At 33.2% G+C, this 18,133-nt stretch overlaps 3 protein-coding genes and 1 long non-coding RNA gene across 5 annotated transcripts in view; 1 reads left to right on the top strand and 3 right to left on the bottom strand.

The window, feature by feature from the left end:
* The window catches only part of LOC108906510 (verprolin), a 221,583-nt gene extending 219,016 nt beyond the window's left edge, over nt 1-2,567 (top strand). Inside the window, exon 4 of the mRNA XM_018709789.1 lies at nt 1,353-2,567. Within this exon, the coding sequence (XP_018565305.1) occupies nt 1,353-1,815 (463 nt within the window). The 3' untranslated portion in view covers nt 1,816-2,567. The remainder of the gene's footprint in view (nt 1-1,352) is intronic.
* Nucleotides 2,568-2,748: 181 nt separating this feature from the next.
* Nucleotides 2,749-4,077, bottom strand: LOC108906507. Its single transcript, XR_001964295.1, has 3 exons — nt 3,982-4,077; nt 3,854-3,925; nt 2,749-2,833 (listed from the first exon to the last, which is right to left on the bottom strand). It is a non-coding gene; the product is annotated as an uncharacterized LOC108906507 (long non-coding RNA).
* Nucleotides 4,078-5,756: 1,679 nt separating this feature from the next.
* On the bottom strand, nt 5,757-9,823 carry LOC108906505 (glycine-rich protein 5-like). Of its 2 annotated transcripts, none has more exons than XM_018709785.1 (3): nt 9,729-9,823; nt 7,881-8,166; nt 5,757-6,175 (listed from the first exon to the last, which is right to left on the bottom strand). In XM_018709785.1, the coding sequence occupies exons 1-3, from the start codon at nt 9,811-9,813 to the stop codon at nt 6,022-6,024; spliced, it is 525 nt and encodes a 174-aa protein (XP_018565301.1). In that variant the 5' UTR covers nt 9,814-9,823; the 3' UTR covers nt 5,757-6,021. The 2 variants fall into 2 exon arrangements, with proteins under 2 accessions (XP_018565301.1, XP_018565302.1); XM_018709786.1 differs by lacking the exon at nt 5,757-6,175 and adding an exon at nt 6,391-6,505.
* A 959-nt stretch (nt 9,824-10,782) lies between these two features.
* Nucleotides 10,783-13,906, bottom strand: LOC108906502 (ankyrin repeat domain-containing protein 27-like). The gene has a single exon (XM_018709782.1). The coding sequence runs from the start codon at nt 13,864-13,866 to the stop codon at nt 11,278-11,280; it is 2,589 nt and encodes an 862-aa protein (XP_018565298.1). The 5' UTR covers nt 13,867-13,906; the 3' UTR covers nt 10,783-11,277.
* Between the last annotated feature and the right edge of the window lie 4,227 nt (nt 13,907-18,133).

Below are 18,133 nucleotides of genomic sequence, written 5' to 3'. Positions count from 1 at the left end.
AAAAAAAATCGCTTGTACTTCACATGTGGCATATGTATTCCGAAGTACTTTTTCGCGCTGAGCACGAATTTGCTATTAGAATTGCTTCATCACCCTTCGGTCTTCATGAAATGACTGAAAAGCTTCAGAAAAATGAAGAATTTCGAAGATTCCAAGATTAATTCTTTGACTTCCAAATGACCTGTAGTCATAGAGATTAACGAACCTTTGATTTTAAATCAATGATTTCGTCAACCTTTCTGGGAAAGGTTTCTGAAGACCTTTCCCAGAATCTGAAGTCATAGAGATTAACGAACCTTTGATTTTAAATCAGCGACTTTGAAAACCCTATAACAATCCATGTAAAAATGACAACTTTAATCAACTATAATTTGAAAACAAAATGCAGCCTCAAGCTAAAACTTATAGACGATTCAAGTCTCATCATAGACTATCTTTTGGCACACATTTGGAGTAAATGTATGAGGTCTCACAAAGGGGAGAATATTTCGGTCGCTCTTTATTTGCTCCTTTGATTCGTTGGTAGAACTGATTCATGCGTCAAAAAACTTGACAAAGTCTATAGCAGTGTAAAACCATACTGTTTACCAATAAATTCGTGAATTAATTCATGAAGAACTTCGTCAATTTTTTCATCAATAAATTGTCAATGTAAAACAGCTATAAATCATAATGTAAAATTCAATTTTTCCCTGAAGAAAAAAAAAACAAACAGATTTAGATTAAATTACCTAATAAAATAGTATTATAGATTGTTAAATAGTTATTTTAAATGGCATTAAAAACAATTGAAATAAGAAAGCAAAGTTGTACTGAGTCTGAGTTGATCTAAGTCGGTTTATTTTCATCTAGAGAAAACACCATTGAAATATGGTAGATTATTTCCTAACATTAAGGAATAGAACATTGCTAATTTGCGACAGACTACCTTTTTATGTAATATGAAAATAACGTATGAACATTGCGGGAAAAAGTTTAAACTTTGCCCTGGGTTCCAATTCACCTCTATTTCCGTCCGTGGCAGACCATACTCGTACCGAAGATCGCCTAGGTTTCGAAGCGTTCCCGTTAAGAAGGCGATCAAACGTCGACTTTGGCAACTTGCAGATATATAACCAGGAATGAGTACCTGGCCAGTACGAGCGACATACGATCCAAAATTTAAGTTGGGAACAGTTTTACAGATATCCGCTTATTACCTATTATTATTATTGTTACTGTTGTTACCGTTATACTGAATATTAGATATTTTCCCAAAAAAAAAACCTGCAAATATTTTTTTTCAAACATCTATCCATTATAATTTTCCTTTAAGGTTGTATTTCAACATTAACACTGTTTTTTTTTTCTAGAGCTCCGCTGTCGAGTCGTAGAGACGCAGCCCAGTCGGAGTACAGCTGCCCCCCGTCCTACCGCTCCCAGAACAGCACGAACCGCCAGGGAACCATCCAGTCCAACTCCGTGCTGCACAGCAGGGAGCAATCCTTAAGTCTGTCGGAGTCAAATCATGGCGGCTCGGTGGTCAACGTCGTCAATATCCTCGGCAGCACCGAAGAGGACATCGCTCTGGACAATATCACCCTCGATTCGCTGAAAATGGAGCCGGAAACCGAGCTCAATCCCGTGAAGATGCTACTGAAGGGCAGTTCTAGCGATCTGGAAGGCAGCAAGGACGGGAATCTGGTCACTATCGTGCAGACCAGCGACCAAAGCCCTGTTATTGTGACTGTCAGTGGGAGTTCGCAGATTGACAACAACAGTACAGTGCAGATAACGGAGATACCGTCAGAGATGGAGATACTGGCTCATTTATAGTCCAGTTGCGGAGTGATAATTTCGGCACACGAGAGTGCCGTGGTTGAAGTATTCAGTCAATTTGGCTTATGATCAATTTTTAGCAGCAGACTGTTGAGAAATAATTTATTGACAGTTTTCTTGACACTTTAAAGCTTAACGGATATAAAGACTTCGTGGAAGATAATTTATTTTAAAAGAATGCGTTGAGGTGATGATCAGTTCTGATATAATGCTACAAAATTTAATAAGATCAGTTTTAACTAACGAAGATGATTAATGAAATATCGAACAGCTTCATTTAGCCTGTTAGCTGCTTGTTTAATTTTTGGAGTATTTCTAGATTGATCTTTGCAATCTTAAATCTGTTCTTAAGCTACTGAGGTTCTATAGCTGAAAATGAATGTATCTCTTCATTTTTGGTTGACAAAATAAGACATATCTTTTTAATGCGACAAAAAATTTGTCACTCATACCAATTGTAGATATGATAGTTTTATATCTGTGACATTTATTGTTATCTTTGACTATAAAATATATATTTTGTACAATATCAGTTGCTCTGATTTCCATAAGCTTGTATGATAGATATCCTTACCTTATTTTAATAGAAATCCCCTTTACCTTAATGGATTGAAGTTATTAATAAACTCATTGTGTACATTAATATTGTTATATTTTTATTAATGTAATGTTACACTTTGTATATTTGCGATATTATGTGCCTATATATTGTAGATAGATATTATAAATAGCACCTTGTATTATATATTTTAAACTGTATAAATTAAATTTTTAATAAGTATTGTTACAAGCAGAGTATTATTTCACTTTACCCATCGTAAACCTATACGTCAAATTTAGTGTTCCCCGAGGGTCATAACTTAGCCCTGTTTTTAATTCATATGAAATAAATGTTACAAATTTAAATAAATACTTTTTATTGTGACTTATAAAAGTTAAAATTAATTATTAAATGTATTAATTAGAATACACGTTAAATATCTTCTTCATCATCCTTTGACAGATCAAAAAAAACCTAAAAAAAGCCAAAATATAGCTATGTAGGGTGTTAATTAAGTATGTACAATAAATTCAACAGACGATTATTTGAGTGATTTTAAGACAAAAAGTTCATATAAACATTGGTCCGCAGATGCTTNAATAAATGTTACAAATTTAAATAAATACTTTTTATTGTGACTTATAAAAGTTAAAATTAATTATTAAATGTATTAATTAGAATACACATTAAATATCTTCTTCATCATCCTTTGGGAGATCCAAAAAAACCTAAAAAAAGCCAAAATATAGCTATACAGGGTGTTAATTAAGTTTGTACAATAAATTCAACAGACAGTTACTTGAGTGATTTGTGATTTGAAGACAAAAAGTTCATATGAACATTGGTCCGCAGATGCTTCGTTTTGAAGATACAGGGTGTAAAATTTTTGTGAAAAAATTGCTATTTCATAAATATCTTAAATACGATTTACCCAATTTTATTGTAATTTGGCAGTATTATTTGTAGTGTCAAGGGGCTAATTTAATCCTAACATGATTAGATTTATTAAGTCCAGTGGCGTCACGAGCGGTACCTTAACGAATATTTTTTACAAAAAAATGTACGCCACTGACATTTTTGTAATTTTTATATATTTTTTTAATTAAACAACTAAAAATACAACTTTTTTGTTCCTTGAATGTTTTGCGTATCTTGATTAATTTATGTAGAAAAAAAAATAAAATCCACTTAATTGCATATGCCTGGACCACATGGGGAAAAATTTATTTTGGAAATTATAATTATTTCATAATTTTTTATTAATAACACGTAACATCTAAATGATATAAAGTACAAGTAACACTGCCAAATTCCAACAAAATTGGGTAAAGATATTTACGAAATAGCAATTTTTTACAAAAGCTTAACTGTATCTTGAAAACGAAGCATCTGCGGACCAATGTTTATATGGACTTTTTCTTTTAAAATTACTCAAATAATCGTCTGTTGAATTTATTGTCCATACTTAATTAACACCCTGTATTTAACGCATACCAAATAAATTTAGATGCCTATCCTATACGTCTTCTTCGAAAAAAATAAGGGGGTATAATAAATCCCCCACCCCTAAAAACCAATCAAAAATTATCAAAATAAGATTTAAGCAATGAAATTATTCTTACCCTATACCAATGCCTCCAAATCCTCTACCGAATCCTCTACCTCCAAATCCCCTGCCACCTAAGCCTCTACCACCTCCAAATCCACCTCTACCACCTCCAAATCCACCTCTACCGCCTCCAAATCCGCCTCTACCACCTCCAAACCCACCCCTTCCTCCTCCACCAAAGCCACCTCTTCCCCCACCACCACCACCTCCACCTCGTCCTGGAGACCGGATTTTTCTGCTCAATAGAAACTTCAGCTCTAAAAAGTTGGTATACAGTTACAGTACTGTAAAACTAGATAAATATTGTAAAGTTGCATTTTGTCTACACAACAACAAGAACACATTTCCAGTAAATTTCAAACTTACGTTCGTATATTATGAACATACTGTATACCTATATGTAACAGTTAAAGAAATTGAAAGAGCTATTATTTTAATTAATCACTAGTCAATATTTGTTTACCTCATGCAAAAATATTAATTTAAAAACATCATTTTTGAGACACACTGTATGTATTAAATGTGTGGTGATGACAATGAAATCAATGACAAATCATTACATGCATTATTATGGCCAATATTTATTTATTTCATTTAAAACTAGGAACATTTTAAACAAGCGCAAAACACCGACAATAATATTTGATTTTCCACTTAGCGCAATTAATATTCATGAGTAGCTATATAAAATTATTGCTCACAGTGCGCGTACGTACGTGGATGTAAAAAATGTAAGTATAGTTTGCGGCAAAAGTTCGTTGTTCGTTTATTTTCAAATGTGACGTCGAATTTTCGAAAAACGAAAAATATTTATCTAAATTTAGCTTTTAAACGAGTTTGAAATTGTCATATAACAGTGCAAATCATTTTTCAGAAAATAACTGATTAATGTTAACTAAAAATAAGTAATAGCTGTTGTAAGAAAGGAATTAAGAGCTAGAAATTATAGGCCAGGAAAAAGAGCTGGGAAATGACCATTTCGCGACTTTTGTTTCGGCAAGCTGAATTTATCACTATAGATGCTAAATATTACGTACTATAACATATTAGCTTCCACAGTCATAAAAATGGGGGGAAGATTGTTTACAGGGTGGTTAATTGTATAATTTTTACGTAAATTCACGTTTTTCGCTTATAACTTTTTTCAGTTCATTTCCACGTAAAAATTATACAATTAACCACCCTGTAAACAATCTTCCCCCCATTTTTATGACTGTGGAAACTAATATGTTATTGTACATAATATTTAGCATCTATAGTGATAAATTCAGCTTGCCGAAACAAAAAGTCGCGTCCAACTCTATATTTCCTGGGCTATCAGGGAAACACTGTTTTTCCTCTCGATTCATACCAACTTACCTGAAATATTAACTTCACTTTCACTTTGGTGCACGGCTACTACCAAAAACATGATCACTAGGATCCAAACCAACTTGTGGGTGTAGAACTTCATAGTGCTTCAACTATTATGAGTTGTTTTTCCGTTCAATATTTGTTTATATACCGATTCTTGTATTCTTGCAGATTTTTGTTTGTTTAGTAGGATGGGAATGACACCGACAATAACAATTAGCACATTTGAAGATGTTTATGAAGAAAACTATTGAAAAAGGGGAGTACCCCTGTTTAGCAAAATGGGCCTCCTAAGAACATGGCTACCAGGTTACAAATATATGAAAATATTTCAATAAATTTATCAAATTATTGTACAGACTTTTGTCATCATTTCCTTCACTTTTTGAAGGAGCAAGAAAACAAATAATAAAACTTCCTAGGAGAGTTTCAAAGTTCTATCAATGATTTTTAATGGTTTATTTATAGAAATGTACAAAATGTTTACAAAAATACTAGTGATCAGAGAAAGTGGCTCATATCCACAGACAGACACAATTTTATTAGAGGCTGTGACCTCACGTCACACTTTTTTTATTTACTTACACTTGCCATAAGATCATACACAATACCATAATGAGAGTTAATAAGTAAAAATAACAATTTATTTATTGTCAGTCAACATCCTGGGACTGAGCACAACTTTCAACAGTACTGGTATTCAGGCTGCGGCATTAGCAACAGCGGTAGCCGAAGCTGAAGCTGAACCTCCACCTGTGGCAAAAGCTTTTGAATTAGCAGAGGCATTAGCGTTGTTTCCTGTAGCAGTTGCCTCGGAGTTGGCTGTGGCTGACGAAGATGGGCTGTCAGGATTTCTATAAAAAAGGGGGCCATTCATAAAATTAAAGCAGAAATTAAATGATAAGTGTCTTGTTTTTTAATTTTTATTACACTGAATTTAGTTGACAGCATTTCCAAACCGTGTACTATACACTAAATACGAACTTTGAAGCTTAAAAGGTGTTGGGAGGCATTACAAAAAATATTTGCCGAAATCTCTAACGCTTTGTCTGTTGTGGAATAAAAAATGTTTTAATGTTTAATGTTTTATTTGTAAATTTTTGTACAAAATCCAAAAACTAAGTATTTTCAAATTTGTCACGACATGCATTATTTCGGTTCCTATATTCAATCAACCAAAGTTCCTACAAAAGAAAATGGAGAAAATTAAAATGAGGAAGATATTTTTTTGTTTTCTAATAATTTTTAAGATAAAATTACTTTTAGTTTTGAAAATATCCAAACAAAAATCTTATGTCTAATGAGAACACAACTGTTCCCCAAATGCTTTACATAACCTTAAAGAATGTTCTGTAGGTCTATGTCATAATAATATTTTTGATCTTTTGAGACTAATCAGCCTAAACACTACTACTGATAGTCGAGGTACAGGTTTAAGTTTAAAAATATACAGGATGTCCGCAAGTTTCACCGACAACGTTTGATTCATGGTGATAAATAAATACGATCTACGAAAAAAAAGTTCAATAAAAATTTGCACTGTGGAGTGATAAAGAAACACGGCAATAATGACAACCTGATAGCCACAACAATCAACATCTTGTTTTCATCGCCTATTGAACTCGAAGTTTTAAATCCGTGACATTGCTACGCAAACCTAAATATACAGACCTGTAAATAATGCCATATTTCTCAAGAATGGCTTTTTGTAGGCGATTTTCTCAAGAGATAATATATTTTTTAAATAAAACGACCTTTTCAATGCTGCTGCCCGTTTTGAAATAGTACGACCACTGTAAAAGTTTAGACCGCTAAAAGGGAGAGATAACCGGAGAAAACTATCACCCAGTATATCAATTTGACGAAAGTTTTAAGAAATAATACGCCATAATAGTCCAAATAAATGTGCCAAATTTTAAGGCGTTTGGTAAAATGGTTATGAAGTTATTAATTAAATTAGTTTTATTTTTGACAACTTTGAAGGTCTGTAACTTAAAAACCAAGATGTTTTTATTTAACTTTTTTTCGTAGATCGTATTTATTTATCGTCGTGAATATGCAGTCAAACGTTGTCGGTGAAATTTGCGGACACCCTGTATATAGGTATTTATCCTAATACCTCATTTGTGAAAATAAGACATTGATTTGTAGATGGAACTTGGGTAAAGAATATTAAAGGCAAAAATTTAGTGAATACGTACAAACATATTCCACTATATTTGTCAAACAATCATTTTATAGTTATTATTATCATTATTTTTAATTTAACATGCATTTATTATATCATTATCCCAAGTCTCATCAATGTAAATCAAGCATCTTCAGTGATATTTCGATAAACATAATATTTTTTAAACTTTAACATCCTGCATCTTTAAATTCAGTGGCTTCAGATTCATTATCCAATAAATCTTAAATGACCCAAGGAACAATATCCTGAAGTTATAGCTTGACTTAGAAAACACGATTTTTTGTATGTCAATCACATTCTCCTTAGAAAATAATAACTGATTGCCCTTTGTTATACTGGAATGGTATTATTAAAAAGTTATATCTTACCCTCGTCCACCGCCAAAACCGCCTCCAAATCCACCTCCCTGTCCGCCTCCACGACCGCCGCCTCCTCCAAATCCGCCGCCTAAGCCGCCCCCTCTACCACCGCCTCCACCGAAACCTCCACCTAGACCACCGCCTTTTCCACCGCCACCACCAAATCCACCGCCACCTCCGAATCCGCCGCCACCTCCAAGTCCACCGCCTCCACCGAATCCGCCGCCTCCGCCAAAACCGCCTCCACGTTGCGGTGATCTGGCGGGTCTAATTAAGAGTTGACCATTTTCCAAATCTATAAAAACGTAACAAAGGACAAACATTTTAATCAAGTATCAATAATTCTAAAATTACAGTTTTTATTACCTAGTACACCAAAAAAAACCTCAGAATTTAGTGTTTACATTTTGTTTAAGTGTTTTCATTTTGACCAAGTAAAGGTAATTATCCCAACTATTTATGGAAAGAATATACGGTCTATTTATGTCCAATATTTCAATTAATAAAAAAACAAATCCATTATATTCCATTAATTAATTAATTATTTACTTGTGGAGTTTTTTTGATTGGAATTTTGAGAAAGAAAACAAACAAAACATTATTTTTTAATATGATATTACTCACTACATTTCCTCGCTATGAAACTGTTAAGGACCTTGGTGTACTTTTTAATTATACTTAGTTTACTTTTTCGGGAATAATCATATTCACTAAAATAAATGAGGCGGCAAAATCGTATGGTTTCATATTAAGAAACTGTAGAAACTTTATCAACACTAAAATTTTAAAAAATTATATTAGTGGTTTGTTATGTCTAATTGTATGTTAGAATATGGTTGCATCATTTGGAATTCATATTACCAGCGTTACAAAATTAGTGTTGAAAGAATTCAGTCTTTAAAATTTTTGTACTTTAAAGAAGTTGGAAATTATACAGAATTAGATACACAATACAATACATTACTGATAACGTTAAATATTACCAGTTTGGACCTAAAAAGAAAATGTTCTTCACTGTCTTTTTCATACAAAATGTTACATAACAATATTGATTGCTCCATTTTTCTGTCTTAAATTCAGTTTAATATACCTCAAGACATACGAAAAACTTTTTTCTTAACATTCCTAGAACTAATCTCACTTTAAAATCACCTTTATACGTAATGTGCTGTAATTCTAATAAATTATGTCACTTGTGTGATATTAATTTTGATCATTTAAAGCGTATATTGGATGTTGCTATACAATTACTAAATCAGGAACGTATTTTTTGATGATGTCGATTATCTTTGTATTTTTTTGTCTAATTGCTTCGTAATTACTGTACTAAGTTTGTATTGTATCTGTATTTATTTAGATTAAGTATTTATAAATTTTAGTAGTATAATAATTGCTCTGTAAATGGGGTTGAGCAATAAAGCTGTAGAACATTGAAAAGTTGTGTTATAATGTTTATAATCGCGAAAAATCTCTAGTGTGAAATATTCTGATTAGGCGAATCTAAATTTATAAAATCCAAATGTAAAGTGATATTTTTGATGCAATTAAAATAAAATACAATCGTACCAAACAGTACTAATGAAAGAACATATTCATAGAAAATATAGAAATTTTCTATGAACATATTATTCTAAAGTAGGTAACTATTAAATAATATTGCCAACTTTCCAATAATTTCGTATTCTTTTTCTACTTTGATGGACAAAGACCAATATGAAATTCAACCAAAATAGTTTAATTCAATGATATTTACATTTTAAAGATTGCTTTTTTCAACACAGAATTAAAAGGTAACTGAATTCTGTATTAAATTATAATTAAAATTTACCATTTAAATAGAACATGAAATTTACTTACCTTCCTCTTCTATGATAACAGGAATATAGGTGAGCGCTGAAATCAGCGGCAAACAAATCACCAAGCACAATATAAGGAAGTTCATTTTGAACTTTTATCACTAACAATGCCGATTTCAAATTTGTATCCAAGCTTTTTATATTCTAAAGCTATTAAAAAAGGTGTTTGTTTACTTAAATTTAATCACGTGGGGGAATTACTTATTACTTGGGTCATACAGAAAATTTAACATATTTAGCATATTAGCAATAATAATTAATTCATGGTACTTGTACGACCTTCACTCCCAAAACGAATTTTTTTCGTATCCGGAATAACTTGGATAAGTATTCATTACTTGGATTCTTCAACCAATGTTTGTTAATTGATTTTGAGAAAAACTTCAAAATTATTGGAACAATTTTGAAAAGAAACTTGCATAGAATATATATACAATAGACAATTTGAATTGCACAATGTTGTATCACTGGTTGCCTACAAATATATAACATTAATTTCTTGTAATTTTAAGTTATGATTTTTTAATAAACGCTGGTAGTTCATTCTATAATATAAACTTAATTCCAGTTTCAAACAGGAGTTGAGTATTTAGTTCAGGGTTCGAAACTTCTCCCTTAAACCTATCGCAAAATTCTGCACACATCACTGTACATTTTTTGGCCTTACGAAATTTTGAATTCTTTTTGAAAAATTCGGGAATTTCATTTACGTTGTGATGTTTACACATCAATTTCATTCTTGACCTTCGCTGATTACTATTTCTGGTGAATTAATACCATTTAGAAGAGCAAACACCTTTGGTGGGTATTTTTTTCTCCGATATTTGCGTAGGCAATTATTACATACCAGAGAAGAATAAATATATACCTACTAATTATTTTTTATTATATTTGTGTAGTAATGGAATATTCATCGTAAGGCTTGTGTTTAGTTAGAAAATACTGTGGATATTGCAAGAGGTACATTATTTTTTCCATATTGCATGTTATCAATAATCTCATGATGTCCGAGAGATACAGATAAAAAATACATACAACTTATCAGTGCTGTTTATTTTTATTTTGGTTGAAAAAATACATTTCATATTAAAAAATATCACACTCGATATGGACAAACCCAGTAAAATATATGTGACTATATTATTATCCAGTACTGTATAAATTATGAGTGATCTTTGATATTTAATTTAAAAAAAAATAAATTTGGTTTCACTGCATTCTTTTTATGAACATAAATATTTGTAGATAAATGCTGATCAAATGAAATTAGACACAATCTTTAAAATATTTAATTATCAACAATGTGGTGAATTTAAGAGACGTTTGTTAAATTTGACACATATTTGTTACAAGTTACACTTTTACTGGACAAAATTAAGTTTTTTATATTATTTTTTGACCCAGATCAGAATAAATACAATGATGCTAACAATAAGTTCAAGCAGATATGTATACATCGAATATTAATTTGTTAATACTTAATTTAAAAATAAACTATATAAAAATAATAATAAAAACACATAAACATAACAGAATAAAAATTTAAAAAATTAAAACATATCTGTATCAGATATCATCCCTTGAACATGATCCTTTTGCAAAAAATTTGCTAGACTGTTCTTCATGAGCTTGAACACCCTGTATTGCATATTCTCTTCACTTTCCTGAAGAGGGCTTCTACCAGAATAGTTCTTCTTAGTGCAGTCCGCCCCATTAATCAATAAAATCTCGACGATCTTAATGTCGTTCTTCACACAAGCGTAGAAAAGTGGGGAGTTGCCTTTCGCATCTTGCGAATCTATTACGCAGTTGCCACATTTCAGTAATTCCCTCACCACTTGAATGCGTTGGTAGAAACAGGCCAAATGTAGAGGGGTGTATAGCGTTTTATAGGTTTGAACGTTGGGTAAAGCACCACCGTCCAGAAGTATGCGTAATATATCAGTCCGTCCAAACTTAGCGGCAATATGTAAAGGCGTGTAGCCCTCTGCATTGCACGTGTTAATTTGCACGGTCTGTGGTGGATTTCGAGGGACGTCGTTTATCTCTTGATCCGTACAGCATTTCGTGCAGTCGCACAAAGGATGGCAGTTATCTTTTTTAATTATCGCAGAAGCATTACAAGAGAAACCCAAATAAAAACAGGTCAAAGGCAAATCGTTACTTTCAATCGCTCTAAGCAGTAAATCTATTTTCTTGAATTGGTCCACACTTTTCGGTCTCACCCCGTGTTCACTGCACGCATCAGTAACATGCCTTTCATTCACCAAAACGGGACTGTTCTGTTTGATGCGTTTGCAAATCGTTGCGCTTTTCTCCATTCCAAATTCCTCGAAAAGCTTTAAAATGTAATAATTTGTCGCTACATTCAGTACAGTCTGATTCCTCTTATTACATATTATGACGGACGCTCCATTTTCTAATAGTATTTTAACGATATCCAAGTAACCCCATTTTGTAGCCAAATGAAGAGGCGTGTCACCAAAGAAGTTCCCTACGTTCACTTCAACATCAGTCGATGAATAGATCAGGGCCTTAACGCAAGTTTCCTGCCCGTTATTGCAAGCTAGATGTAGCGCGGTATTCTTTTCGTTATCCGAGGCATTTGCGTTTGCTCCCGCATTTATCAGAAGCAGTAAAATATCTTGGAAGCCTCTCGCGGCAGCGTAATGCAGACTAGTCCTGCCTTGGTAGTCGCAAAAATTCACGTCAAAATTCTCTGACAGTAAAAACTCAATTACATCGCAATCGCCTAAAAGGGATGCTATTATTAGTAAGTTTTGACCCTTTTCGTTACATTTGAGTGGGCTAAAATCTTCAATTTCATGATCTCGTATTACAGATTGACATCGATCACAGGAACACAGCGGATGGCACAGCTTTTGTTTCGAAGAATCTTTGCAAACATTTTTAAAATTCATCGCATGTCCTAATTTTATGTCTTTAAACATACTTTCTACGGAAAGTTGACTAGAATTCAAGTAAACGCTAGAAGTAAATGCATCGTTTCGAATGTCTAAGAATTTATTGCTTTTAATAAATTCTATGGCAGCTTCGAGTGAAGCGAGGCAATAGCTGCTTTGGTCGGTGTTATCCAAAAGGCTTAGTCGAAACTCTTCCATGAAAATCAAATTGGCTGACCAGTTACTTACATTTAACTTTAAGATTAAAAACACCAGGATTTGTAAGAAATCATCCGTGGTAATCCACTGTTCCGCTTCAGGTTTATTAACTTTGTATATGATTGAAAATGTCTGTTTCAAGCAATATATTTTATCCAAAACAGTAACATACTTGTTTATTTTGTTCAATTCACATTTTGCTGATGTCACAACATCGTAGAACTTCTCGGGAATGCTTAAGTCTTTCAATTGTAAACCACTGGAATTCCTTATCGCTTTGTTTATAAAGGCGTCCGTCTGGTACTGCAAGGTATTCAAGCTAAATAGTAGCTTCCTCCCTAAACAATACTGCATGTATGTCTCAACCGATACCTTCAGATTTTCTAAAAATTGTGAACTTTTCAGACTCTTCTCTCGCATAACGACACTTTTCAAACTCATTTGTAAACATTGCGAATATAGGTTTCCAATAACTTCTTTCTGAGTTTGAAGAGTCTCAGTCTCAAATTCTTTATAATCCTGAATGAAATTATCTGATAATCGTCTTATATTATCCAAAATATCGTGTCCCAAGCTTTCCACCCATAAAAAATCGATACAATCATGTAAGGTTTCTAAAACTGTAGAAGTGTGCGAGTCACAATTGATCTTCAAAAAAAGAGGTCTGTCGATGCACCACACTGTGTATTTAGCTGTCTTTCCTAAGTAAAATGTTTCTTCGAAAAGTATCTCCACATTGTTTGCAAACAGCTGACTAGAATCGATGTAAATATGTTTGTTCTTTACGGTGACTTGTTTCTTGCTTAGTGTACAGAAATTGCTTTCATTTCCATGCAACAATACGTGATCCAGGATTGTTTCCATGGATACATCACAAGTTTCAAAGGTACCACTTCGGGGTACACATATTATCCAGTTCTCGGTAGTTGCCCTTTCTATTATGTCCACATGATTATTTTGAATCTCCTTGAAGAAGAGATTTTCGCCTAAATTTTCATCGTACTGAGACCACATCATTAAACTTCAATTTTTGTAATAGAATATGTACTGAAATAAAAACATAAATATTTTCAACAATCTGTCAAAATTCAAAATAAAAATAAGAAGCAAACCAAATATATCGTTATGCAACCAAAATTTCTCGATACTGTATTCACAGTTGCTTTAAAAATGTCTAGAACTGTATGTATCATAAACGACAACGACAAAAAAAAAGAGATACGTACACTTTTTCTTTTCTTATCTTATAAATAACCAAATTTTTTCGGGGTGAGCAGAAATTATAGGTGTGTTTAGTAAATGAGATACAGTCATTTGTGAGGTTCTCGTGCCCCATTGAATATTCGGAATAGGCAAAAAAACGGAATTTTTTTTATGGTGTTTAAAAACTACAATACCTACAATTCTCCCCGGTCAACTCTATCGAATTTCGTTTAGGATTTGGACCAGTTGCGAAGCTCATCAGTCACTTCGGATAATAATTTCCGTCAGCATCTCGGAGAATAAATGAGATGTTAGCAAATAGATGATATTTTCGAACTTGCTGTACCTAATTTACTGTTACATAATTTTTGCAAAGTAAGATTTTCGCGAAAAACACTTTTCCGCGCTGACTTTTTAGGCAGATCAGTTTTATTTTGCTGAAAGAAAAATAAATTTTTTTCCGGGCGCATTTTCAAATTCAGAGCATGAATATTTTATTTTACTTTTTTCTAATTTGACATAAAATTATGAGTTATGAGAACTGCTTACGTTTCGTGACAAAACTAGGTATACCTACCTATACATATTCAATATTTCAAATGGAAGTTCTGATAGAATTTATAGAAAATGTGCTTTACTTTTTTGTACGCGACAAAAATTTAAAACGCCGAGTTTGATAATTGACGTCATCAACGCTATTTGAGAAGGACGGTGGGTATTTTTAATTTGAATCTTATTACTGAGTGTAGATCTGCACTATGTGGGTTGTTCTCACTCTCACAGTATCTTCACGAAGTTCAGTTAAAACTGTACTACGTATATTACTCAGCAACAAATTATTCTGATGTAATGGTCACATATTTGACATTATTTTGTTTCAAAATTTTAAGTAATTAACAAAAAATAGTGAAAAATCGCCGAAAATCACGTCAGTGAGCGCAAAAAAAATCGAAAAAATTTGTTCTGAACTTGATCAAGTGGGTTTCTTTTGTATTTTGATGTGCCGAGTCCAAATCTGAAGTATTTTATGGTGAATCACCCCAGATTTTGCGAAAATCGCAAAATATCACTTTTTCTTGACCTTGATGTTTCTTATGTATTTTGATAGACTGAATTCTAGTCTAAAGTCTATTAGCTAAACCCCCTCCACAGATTTTGCCAAAAAACGTAAAAAAATAGCTGAAAATGCCAAATGGCAAAAAAACCATATCAATGAAAGTGAGAAAATTTAGAAAGAGGTTTTTTTAGATAGGATTCTCATAAATTTTGTTGAGTCAAATTTGAATCTAAAGTCTGTTGGGTCTCATTACCCAAAAATTTTGCAAAAAAATCGTGAATCCCAAAAAATCTTTAATAAATGTCATGAATATGAATTACTTCCAAATAAATTTGACCGACTTGAACCAGGCTTCCTTTGATGTTGCGATGTTGCTCTTCCACTGTTTTTCACTTGTAGCGAACTCTTTTCTCTTCGAATGACCTATGCACCGAGTTTCTCTTTCTCTTTTGTTTATTCTGTAATACATGCATTTTGTATTTTTTGTAAGCTTTCCTTATTCTTGTTTAGAATGGTTGGCCAATAAGCAGTATCACAGTAGGTTACATTACTCAGAATGAAAGAGTCACATAACCTTAATTTGATAAGTGATGCGAAATTGAAAAATAGGTATTTTTGATGGTTCTCAAATTCGTACTCTTTTTCAATTTCATTACAAGGTTGAATGGCATTGAAAAAGCAGCATGGCTAAGAGTAAGAGAATTTCTCGAAATTTTTCAGGAAATGAGAAGTGTGGATTACCAAAATTTTGTTGGAGAGATGTTGAAAAGTTTCAAACAGTTAGGTTGCTTGATGAATCTTAAATTGCACTTCCTACACTCTCTCCTTGACTACTTTCCTCAAAACCTTGGAAACTACAGTGAAGAACAAGGAGAAAGATTCCATCAAGATATAAGTAAAATGGAGAATCGCTACCAAGGAAGGTGGAATATCAACATAAAGGCAGATTTCTGTTGGACACTAAACAAATAAACGAATCAGAATACACAGAAGAGAAAAAGAAACCCGCTGCATAGGTCATTCGAAGAGAAAAGAGTTCGCTACAAGAGAAGAACGGTGTAAGAGCAACATCTCAACATCAAAGGAAGTTCAAGTCAGTCAAATTTATTTGGAAGTAATTCAGGATTTTTTGGAATTCACGATTTTTTTGCAAAATTTTTGGGTAATGAGAGTCAATAGACTTTAGATTCAAATTTGACTCGACAAAATTTATGAGAATCCAATAACTCCTTCTAAATTTTCTCACTCTCATTGATATGACTTTTTGCCATTTGCCATTTTCAGCTATTTTTTTACGTGTTTTGGCAAAAAAATGTGTGGGGGGATTTAGCTAATAGACTTTAGAGTCGAATTCAGTCTATCAAAATACATAAGGAACACCAAGGTCAAGAAAAAAGTGATATTTGGCGATTTTTCGCTATTTTAGGTGATTTTTCATTATTATTTTGCGATTTTTGCAAAATCTGGGGGGGATACAGCTTAAAAGACTTCAGATTTAGATTCAGCACATCAAAAAAGCCACTTGATCAAGTTCAGAATAAATTTTTTCGATTTTTTGCGCTCACTGACGTGATTTTCGTCATTTTTCACTATTTTTGCCAATTACTCAAAATTTTGGGAGTGTTTGAGCTAAACGGACTTCAGATTTGGATTCAGCAGCACATAAAGCCATTTTTTTTTGTATGCAGGTGTAATTAATCTAAATCAATATATTTTTATGTCAATTATAAAAAGTTCCAAATATTGAGTATTTTATCATTTTTAAGCTTATGTCATAAAATTCAGCACATTTGATCCTTGAACCAGTTTTAATTTAATGGACTTAAAAGTCCAAAGGTCCAAATAAACCACTGCTTTTTCAGTAAGAAGTTATAACGTCTATATATCTCCATAAAATATCCATTGAAGTTCATCTGGAGGTTCGAAGTTCATTCTGTATTCGGAACAACGAGCTATGGAGCTATGGGATGTTCATAGGATGAATGTGTGCTATTTCAGATATAGAGCTGACTTCATCCTTAATAATGCAAGGCATTACATCGCAAGATCTTGTAAGCGTAATAAACGAGTACCTAGTATATATGGAATACTAGAATAGCCGCATAAAAAATTGTTTTGATCTTCACATCGCATATCGCGATTAGGAGGAAAACAATGGCCGATTCGATGCCAGTCGGATTTACCGCCACAGAAAGAACCAAGCGGACAAAAAATTAGCGGGTCGCCGCGTGTCACGGCCAGTCTTGACACGAACGAAAACAAATGGCCATCGGCGACGGCCGCGAGCTCTAAAACAAAAGAACGCGTCGCAGAACCTTCACGGTTCCACGTATCGGAATAATCGAGCGCGTCCAAAATCGAAATCGGACAACAGATGTCCGTCGGATTTTTCAAGGATAAAAGTCTTGTGGCGCACATCGCCCCGAAATAAAATGATCGCCGGTTTAAATTTAGACCGCGGATGAACACGCGGTGGCGATGCCGCTCTCGGACCAACGACCTTTTGCGAAATGCCTGCCGGGATGTGATTTCGCACCCACCGGCCGCTGGGCCGTTGCGACCTGTTACGGCCGGGATACACCGGCCGACACAATTGCAAGACAGCGAAAACGCGTTCAAAAGTTTCGGAAATTGTATCAACCAGAACTTACCCACGCATAAAACAATCAAAATTGCCCAGTTTTCTATATGAGAAATAGCCAGCACGTAATAACTATAGTATGATCATATTCGATGCAAAGTAATGAATCATTGCCTGTCAAGGGATCCAGTGTCATACGCTTTTAAGGGTTTTAGAAATTGAATAATTTCTTTATACATTATATTTGTTCCTACAAAAATTCCTTTATTCTCAAAAACTATTTATTTTAAATGCAATTTATTATAAATCCAATTTGTTTTTTAATTTCCACATATGTATGTACTACATTTTACCCCTGTACGCGCCACTGTTGTTTACTTGTTTTTTGGAGACGGTCTCTGCTTTACGATCAAGCTCGGCAGGTTAGTATTTGACGTATAACC

Source organism: Anoplophora glabripennis, unplaced genomic scaffold (genome assembly GCF_000390285.2).
Source record: "Anoplophora glabripennis isolate ALB-LARVAE unplaced genomic scaffold, Agla_2.0 scaffold250, whole genome shotgun sequence".
Lineage (NCBI taxonomy): Eukaryota > Metazoa > Arthropoda > Insecta > Coleoptera > Cerambycidae > Anoplophora > Anoplophora glabripennis.
Note: the sequence above shows the minus strand (reverse complement) of the source record. Positions and strands in the feature narration are given on the sequence as shown.

Bases quoted from the DNA above. Each gene is read 5' to 3' on its own strand.
- LOC108906505 (XM_018709785.1), bottom strand. From the start codon at position 9,813: ATGAACTTCCTTATATTGTGCTTGGTGATTTGTTTGCCGCTGATTTCA. The intron at 8,167-9,728 runs GTAAGTAAATTT...ACGTTTTTATAG, and splicing joins TGTTATCATAGAAGAGGAAG to ATTTGGAAAATGGTCAACTC. The intron at 6,176-7,880 runs GTAAGATATAAC...CCTTTTTTATAG, and splicing joins GGTTTTGGCGGTGGACGAGG to AAATCCTGACAGCCCATCTT.
- LOC108906502 (XM_018709782.1), bottom strand. From the start codon at position 13,866: ATGATGTGGTCTCAGTACGATGAAAATTTAGGCGAAAATCTCTTCTTC.